Below are 9,054 nucleotides of genomic sequence, written 5' to 3'. Positions count from 1 at the left end.
TGTCGCCCTGTCTGGGTTTATTTCACAACAATGACCGGCTTGCTGTTCATATCTCTTACTTAGTCTATTTTTACACTATAAAACAATGAAACCAACAGTGCTGAGAAGGTGTCCCACGAGTTACTGAACAACAGGCCCGACAACAAGGTAAATTAATTAATAATCCATTGTGACTAGTGGCTCAGACGTATGAAGAGAAACTTATGACAGTAGCATAATGTTAAATATATTTATTTAAAAAGTGAGGGGAAAGAAAATCAGATTTACATTTTTAGAATAAAATATTTCAGTTTCAAAGCAAAGTGTGGTATAAAGAATCACATATGTACATAGTAAATACTGCGTTTTACATAAAAACAATAGATGATATATGATTAATAAACAAAAAAATATTTAAAATGAAGTTTGATTCTTAAAAATGTGTGACTTCAGCGTCAGGTGTCAGTTGTTCCTGATGAGAGTGAAGAGCCACAAGATGGCAGCATGTTCACAGAGAACGCTGCAGACGCTCCTTCATCAGCACTGTACTGATGATGCTGCTGCTGCTGCTGCTGCTGATGATGATGACGATGATGCTGCTGCTGCTGCTGCTGCTGCTGCTGCTGCTGCTGCTGATGATGATGATGATGATGATGATGCTGCTGATGATGATGATGATGATGATGATGATGATGATGATGATGATGATGATGATGATGATAATAAGAGAATTTGCCGCCGTTACTAAATCCTTGACATCTTGTCCTCTGATCTCTCAAACACTTTGTAATTTTTTCACAAATTGATTTTCACTTTAGTCACAATATAAAATAATATATCAATAATAAGTACAAGAAGAAGAATCATTATTATTAAAAATTATATTCGTTCAGTTATTTGTTGTTATTTTCTCCATGTTGTTTACTTTTTGGGTTTCCCGGGTTAATAAAGTTATTTTTTAAAAGAAAGAGGAATGAGATATGGGTTATGAGAATGGAAGGAGATGAACGCGCTCACAGCCAGACTGAGAAACCCTGGGTTGACTTAACGAGTTGATAACCAGCTTCGTAGGACCGTTTAGCGAGATCTCGTTTGTTAGGGTTAGTTAAGCCAGATAACGAGAAGATACCCCGGGTATGTTGAACTCACTTCGTAGTACAGGCCTCTAATCAGTTTAAGAGTTAAAACACAGAATTGAACCCTTAAATGACTTCTGTCTATTTCAGTTTACACAACTCAGCAGTGACTCCATGATCGTAATGAAGCCAAAGTCCAGCATAGAGAGGCTCAGTGAATGTGGTCTGGACTCTGTGGAGGAGATTCATGGTTTCAGAGACGCTGTAGAAGGACAGAATACCTGCACTGTGATCCAGGTACACTCCTACTCTGGAGGACAGAGGACCTGAGACGGGGGTTTGAACACAGTTGTACATAAATGTATAACTTTTTTCGACACAATTTAACGCCCAAGATTTGTCATTGTATCCAAAAACACATTCAGACCCCCCTGCTCTGCTGATACTCTTGTATGCGACTGCTACATAAACTCCTTTCCCTCTCCTCTTCACCTCCCAGTAACAACGTCCAGTCAGACTCTCTCTACTCAGGACCTGATTATATAGAGTGAATCTGTCTGGGTGACTAGAATAAGACTGATGTTGCATCATTACTGTTGCTTTTCTGTTCCCCTCAGATAATAACAGCTGTTTGTATGCTGTGTTTGGATCCAGTGTGATTTCTCTTGAATATTTTAAGAATCCAGCTCTGGTCTTGGGCTCTGGTTGTGACAGTAAAACATCCACTTCAGTCACTGTCTGTGAGACGTTTGTCCATTTCTCTCTCAGAACGTCCTGTAGTTTATCTCTGACTTCTGACACAGCCGCCGTCACGTCCTCAAAGTAGCGCCGAGGACGGATATTGATGCTGGATGAGTGTGTAGATTCACTGAGTGGTGACAGTGAGGGGTAGTTGAGTAGAAACTGATTGTGATCCTCTGTGTGTGACAGCAGCTTCAGCTCAGCGTCTCTCCTCTTCAGCTCAGTGATCTCCTGCTCCAGCTTCTCCTGAAGCTCTTTAACTCGACTCACTTCACTTTTCTGCTGGGATCTGACCTGCTGCTTCACATCACAGCTTCTTTTCTCCATGAGACGGATCAGCTCGGTGAAGATCTTCTCACTGTCCTCCACTGCTTTATCAGCAGAGCGATTGACAGCCTCCACCTCCTGTTGGAGCAGCTTCACATCTTTCTCTCTGTCCTGGATCCTCTGCTGGATGTTGAGTCGACTCACCTCCAGCTCTCTCTGCCTCTCGGTCCTTTCTGCTGCAGCTGAGACGGTGTCGTGGCCTTTATGTTCATCCACAGAGCAGAGATAACAGATACACTGCTGATCAGTACGACAGAACATCTTCATCACCTCGTCGTGACGAGAGCAGATGTTCTCCTGGAGCTTCTTGGAGGGCTCCACCAGCTTGTGTTTCTTGAACGGAGCTGAGTCATAATGAGGCTGGAGGTGTTTCTCACAGTAAGAGGCCAGACACGCCAGACAGGACTTGAACGCTTTCAGTTTCCTCCCAGTGCAGACATCACAGGCCACATCTTCAGGTCCAGCATAGCAGTGATCAGCAGGAGCAGCTTGGAGTCCAGTCTTCTTCAGTTCCTCCACTAAATCTGCTAACATGGTGTTTTTCATCAGGACAGGCCTCGGTGTGAAGGTCTGCCTACACTGAGGGCAGCTGTAGATGTGCCTCTGATCCTCTCCATCCCAGTGGGCTTTAATACAGTTCATGCAGTAGTTGTGTCCACAGGAAGTAGTCACCGGATCCTTCAGTAGATCCAGACAGATCGAACAAGAGAACCTTTCGTGGTCCAGCTGATTTCCTTGCTGCGCCATTTCACCTCTCAGAGACGACGACTGTCTGAGTCTCACTTCCTGAGAAGTGAAACTAGTTTGAGCTCTGATCTAAACAACATGTGCACTGAATGCAGCCTGTCAGCTCTCACTGCACCACCATGTCGGTTACACCCATCTTCAAAACTGTAGATCTGAAGGGGAGGGAACGAGGAAATAAGAGGACAGAGTGCAACTGGGTGTGTTTGAGAGCAGGAAGAGGAGGGAGGAGTTATCAGGCTCTGGTTCATTCCAGGAAGAGGAGCAGCACTTTGTTTTCTCAGTTACAACAGAGCCTCGCGGTTAAAACACACTCTTTAGTTGTGAAACTTCTCGGCTCTAATGCTAAATATCAGATTATTAAATCAGTTATTTAGCATTAGATTTAAATCTATTTCACCCACTTTTATATGTCATATGTGCCCTATTACACACATTTAATTTAAATCTAATGCTAAATAATTGCTTTAATAATCTGATAATTTACCTGTTATTTTCCTACAGTGACATATCATTTTACACATTATTTTTCGTTTCAAATATTTTTATTAAGAAGCATGTGCATGTCAGTGATACAAACTTTGTGGGGTGTTTATCATGCCTCATTTTTTATACATAACAACAAAAACAGACAAAACTAGGAGCTAAGGGCAAACAAAATGGAGACAAGCAAATACAAAAAACATACGTAATGATAGGAAAACAAAACAAAACAAAACAGAAAGAAGAAAAAAAACACAAAAAAAAAAACACAGACAGCACCTTAAGGCAAACAAATCAGGGAGACATTGGCGACATACAGTATATACATAAACCGGTGTAATCCACCCCCCCTCCCGAATCCTCCCATCCCTGAGCAGTGCTACCTCGGGTACTAAAGACTATGTGTCTATTGTGTCTTAATTGTCTGTCCCTCCTATAAAGGAGATCATCGGTCTCCAAATCCTTTCAAATACCTCCAGTCTGTCTTTAAGGGTGTATCGGATCCTTTCTAGGTGAAGGGTATCAGTCAGTGTTGTTATCCAGGATTTAAATGTTGGCACATCTGTCCCTTTCCAGAACAAGAGAATCAGTTTCTTTGCACAAAGGAGACCATAGGACAGGAGATGATATTGTGTGTTCTGTAGGATTTTAGAGCTTTCGGAAGCTCCTAGTATAACCAAAAGTGGATCAGGTTTTAATTGGACTTTAAAAATCTTAGAAAAGAATGAAAATATTGCAACCCAAAAGTCCTGTATTTTAGGGCATAGTGCATAGCTATGAAGTAAATCTGCATCTGCTTGGGCACACTTCTCACATCTTGGTGACGTTTCTGGAAAGATTTTATGTAGCTTTACTTTAGAGTAATGTAGCCTGTGCAGAATCTTAAACTGTATCAAACAGTGTCTGGCATTCAAAGAACAGATGTGAACATACTTCAAGATCTTGTCCCAAATGTTCTCCGTTATTTCTATCCCGAGGTCTTTTTCCCAGCCCTTTTTTATAGAGCTCACATCTACTTGTTGAAGGTCTTGCAATGTATTGTATACAAATGAAACTGGATGGTTATCTACTATACAGTCTCTCAGACACTGGTCTAGTTTATCAGGTGTTGCAACCTCAAAATTGTGAAGATGAGTTTTCACAAAGTGTCTAATCTGGAGATATCTGAAAAAATCTGTTTTTGGCAGCCCATACCTCTCCTGAAGCTGCTGAAAGGAAGCAAACGTACCCCGAATGTACAAGTCCCCAACACTACTCAGTCCTGACTCTTTCCATTGATCAAAGGCTCCATCTACGGTTGAAGGGGTAAAAGACGGGTTTGCCGATATCGGAAGTGTAAAGGATAGAGCTCTAAGTTTAAAATGTTTGGTTATTTATTTCCAAATTTGAGTAGTGCTATGAATAATCGGATTGTAATTATAACATGCTTTTTTGAGACGAATGGGAGACATTACAATAGCACCAAGTGAGCTGGGTAGACAGTCCTCTCGCTCCATATCCAGCCAGCTGTCGAGAACAATTATTTCATCCAGCCAATAGGAAACACATCGAATGTTTGCTGCCCAATAATATAGCCTGAAATCTGGTAGAGCCAGTACCCCGTCCCCCTTAGGCTTGCACAGGTGGTCTTTCCTAATTCTATGGGATTTATAATTCCAGATAAATGGTAGAATTATGGAGTCGAGTTTTTAAAAAAAGCTCTTAGTAAGATATATAGGTATGTTTTGAAAGAGGTATAACAGTTGAGGGAGACAGATCATTTTAATTGCATTCACTCTACCTATCAGAGAGATTGGAAGGGTTTTCCAAAACTCTAATTTGGTTTTAAACTTGTCTAACATAGTCATAAAATTTGCTTCAAATAGGGAGTTATATTTCTTCGTGATCTCTACCCCCAAATATGTAAATTTTTCCAAAGCCAGTTTAAATGGAATCTGTTCGAGCATACTTGGGTCTTTACACCGCACCGGCATAAGTTCGCTCTTGCTCCAGTTTATCTTATATCCCGAAAAGGAGCTAAATAAGTCAATCGTCTCCAATATGATAGGAATAGAAGTCAGTGGCCTCGTTATGTACATCAAAATATCGTCCGCATACAGCGAAATTTTATTTGAAGTATATTCCGTGTTATAACCAAAAATCTCAGTGTGAGCCCTGATTGTTTCTGCAAGAGGCTCCAATGCTAGAGCAAACAGCAAGGGACTCAGAGCACAACCCTGCCTAGTGCCCCTACAAAGGTTAAATGCATCTGAAACTGTCCGGTTAGTAAGGATTCTAGCACTGGGATTGTTATACAATATCTTAACCCATGCAATAAATTTTGTGCCAAATTCGTATTGTTCTAGTACTGCATATAGGTAGGGCCATTCCACACAGTCAAAGGCCTTTTCCGCATCTAAGCTCAAGATGAACAAATCTTCCTTAGGATGTCTGGGAGAGTACATAATATTAAAAAGGCGTCTGAAGTTATTAAACGAATGTCTTTTCGGAATGAACCCTGTCTGATCCGGGTGTATCAATTTAGCCATATAAGGACCGAGTCTGTTAGCTAAGGATTTGGCCAAGATTTTTTGGTCTGTGTTTAATAGTGACACTGGCCTATATGAACCTACCTGCTCTAAATCTTTCCCTTTCTTTGGAATAACTGTTATAGTAGCTTCATTTAGTGTTGGTGGTAGTGTGCCAACCTCAAACGCCTTTCTGTACATCCTCAACAGGTATGGGGCTAGCATATTATCAAACTTTTTATAAAACTCATTGCAAAACCCATCTGGTCCTGGGCTTTTACCACTTTTAAAGACCTGATCGTCTTCTTTATTTCCTCACATGTAATTTCTGTCTCCAAGGAGTTTTGATCCCTCGGTGATAATGTGGGCAAATCACATGCCTGTAAAAAATGGTCCATAACCTCGGGTGGTGCCTGGGCTTGGGAGGTGTACAACTTTTCATAGAATTGCCGAAAGGTACTGTTTATGTCACTATGTGAGGTAATATGAGTTCCAGAATCCGATTTTATCTTATGAATGGTCCTATCACTTTCCCTTTTCCGTAGCTGCCTTGCCAGCAACTTGTGCGGTTTATCGCCGAATTCAAAAAATGTCTGTTTAGTAAATATGAAAGCTCTTGAGATTTTTTCAGAGAGTAATTGATTGAGCTTGTATTTGAGGGCTGAAATTGTATTATGCGCCTCAGTGGACGGTTGGGCAGCGTTTTCTGCGTCTAATTTTCGTATTTGGTCCTCCAACTGTGATCTTTCAAACCGGTCGCGCTTTTTTTGTGAGGATTGAAAGGAAATGACACATCCTCTTGTATATGCTTTAAAAGTTTCCCACAACAAAGTCGGTGAAATATCATCTTTATCATTCGTCTCAAAAAACAACTTAATCTGAGTCTCTAAGTACTCACAAAAACGTTTTTTCGTAAGCAGTTGGGGATCAAACCTCCAGGATCTATAGATCTTTTCAGCCTCGAGCAGCCTCAATGAGAGAGAGACGGGACAGTGGTCAGAAATGACAATGTCGTGGTATTTCGCATTCTGAACTCCAGGCAGAAGTTTGGCATCCAACAAGAAGTAGTCTATTCTGGTGTATACATTGTGAACTTGAGAATGAAATGAGTATTCTCTACCTGTTGCATTTAAAATTCTCCACACATCCAGTAAGTTTGTATTTTTAATATATGAATTCAGAAAATTAGAAGCGTTAGATGATGCCATTCTTCGCGTAGATGATCTGTCCAAATAAGTGTCCAGGACTAGATTAAAATCCCCCCCAATCAGCAAATTTGTGGTAGAAATGTCTGGTATCAAACTAAAGACTTTCCTAAAAAATTCAGGATCGTCCCAATTTGGCCCATATATGTTCAGCAATGTAATTGGTGTGGACTGAATCTCACCCGTAACCAAAATATATCTTCCCTCTTTATCTGCAATTGTAGACTCATGTAAGAATGGAACATTTTTGCGAATTAGGATAGCCACCCCCCTAGCCTTGGCTGAAAACTTGGAATGGTATACTTGACTTATCCATCCAGCCTTAATTCTACCATGATCTTCATTTATCAAATGCGTCTCTTGTAAGAAAATCACATCGGCCCGTAACTCTCTCAGGTGCGACAGTACCTTGCCCCTTTTTACTGGTTCATTTATTCCGTTCACATTCCATGTGCAAAAAGTTAAATTTCCTCCCGTTCCTATATCTCCGTCCTTATCTATCGGTGCAACCATAAGGAAATATCATTCTCCTGTAATGATTCTGACGCATTGCCATTTGTCGTTAAATGATACAGCCTATGTAGCACTGCTCCCCACCCCGCCCCCCTTCCTACCCTTAAACAAAACAACAAAAACACAAAAACACTCACCTTCCCCTTGGTGCACCCACATTTAGACCTCTGGGAGCGGGACCAGCCCTCTCTCCCAGAAGTCCAAACTCCGCACCAACTACCTAACAACCAATTCTTAATCACTACCATACTGACCTTCAGGTGTAGCCCCACAGTTATATAGTGAACCCAAAACCAAAAATTCTAGAATTAACATAAGGTATATTATTTATTATTCAAGGGGATAGGTCTGGCTCATCTGTAAGAGGTTCCTGTTGGAGTCCTCAATCTCAGTCTCTCTTCGGAGATCCTAAACGGAAAGTCCTCTCAGTAATTCTCTGAAGTTCAAAGTGGAGGGCCCTCGTTATCCGGCCCTCATACCCCGTCCCCTGGAGGTCCGAAATGGCGCTCCGCATAACGAGGAGCCTCCTCCGGGTCGGTGAAAATCCTCTCTGATCCGTTGTGCGACACTCGTAGCTTGGCTGGGTACAAAAGTCCAAATCTGACTCCAGGTTTGTCGCGTAGCATCCTCCTGGCTGGAGTGAACGCAGCTCGGCGTTTAACTACTTCAGGAGGGAAGTCTCTGAAGATTCAGATCCGTTGTCCTTGAAATGTTAAATCTTTGATGGACATCACTTTCTGCATTATGTCTTCATAAACATGACAGTAATGTACCCTCGCGATCAGCTGCCGTGGTGGCTCGTTGTCTCCAGGACGTCTCCTCAGGGCCCTGTGGGCTCGGTCTATCTCCGGTGTTTCTGCTAGGTTTAGCACCTCCGTTAGCATCTGAGCCACAAACTCCCTGGTCTGCTTCCCAGTTTCTTTCCCTTCTTTTAATCCGACCACTCTCAAGTTCTGTCTTTTCGAGCGCCCCTCCAAGTCTAGGCATTTTTCTGAGAGAGTTTCAACTTGCCCAGCAAGTTTCTTGACCTTGTCCTCCAAGTCCTGCATCGTGTCCGAGGAGCCGCTAGCCGAGTCTGCTAACTCTTTCAGAGTTTGGTTTTGCCTTCAGCGCTGTTATCGCCGCGTCATTTTCGGCCTTCAGTTGTGCTATTTCCCCTCTCAATGTAGTCGTAACCTCTGAGATCTCGGTTTCAATCTTCTTACAAATCTCCGACTTGATAAGGAACAGTTCTGCGTGTAGCGCTGCTATGGCCCCCAGCACATCGCTGTTACCCGCCATCCGGGCGACCCCATCCTCTCTAGTTGAGCCCGAGGCTTCATTCGGGCATGTTCCCTCGTTCGGGTCCAGCTTTGTGTTGGCCTTTTTCGTCATTTTCACACGGATTTCTTCCTCTCTTACCTTCCCCAGAGGCTTCGATTATATTCTTGATGACCTTCCTGAATTATTTTCGAGTGGTTTTGGTAAAAAATGGAATTT

At 42.2% G+C, this 9,054-nt stretch overlaps 1 protein-coding gene across 1 annotated transcript; it reads right to left on the bottom strand.

Annotated features, from left to right (window-relative positions):
- Window positions 1–930: 930 nt before the first annotated feature.
- LOC141776464 (tripartite motif-containing protein 16-like) lies at window positions 931–3,694 on the bottom strand. The gene has a single exon (XM_074650084.1). The coding sequence runs from the start codon at window positions 2,868–2,870 to the stop codon at window positions 1,197–1,199; it is 1,674 nt and encodes a 557-aa protein (XP_074506185.1). The 5' UTR covers window positions 2,871–3,694; the 3' UTR covers window positions 931–1,196.
- Window positions 3,695–9,054: the final 5,360 nt, after the last annotated feature.

The sequence above is a fragment of the Sebastes fasciatus genome, chromosome 11 (assembly GCF_043250625.1).
Source record: "Sebastes fasciatus isolate fSebFas1 chromosome 11, fSebFas1.pri, whole genome shotgun sequence".
In the NCBI taxonomy this organism is placed as follows: domain Eukaryota; kingdom Metazoa; phylum Chordata; class Actinopteri; order Perciformes; family Sebastidae; genus Sebastes; species Sebastes fasciatus.
The sequence above is the reverse complement of the archived record's forward strand: the minus strand, read 5'-3'. Positions and strand labels throughout refer to the sequence as shown.

What these genes read in the sequence shown, in the direction of transcription:
- LOC141776464 (XM_074650084.1), bottom strand. Translation starts at nt 2,870, where the DNA reads ATGGCGCAGCAAGGAAATCAGCTGGACCACGAAAGGTTCTCTTGTTCG.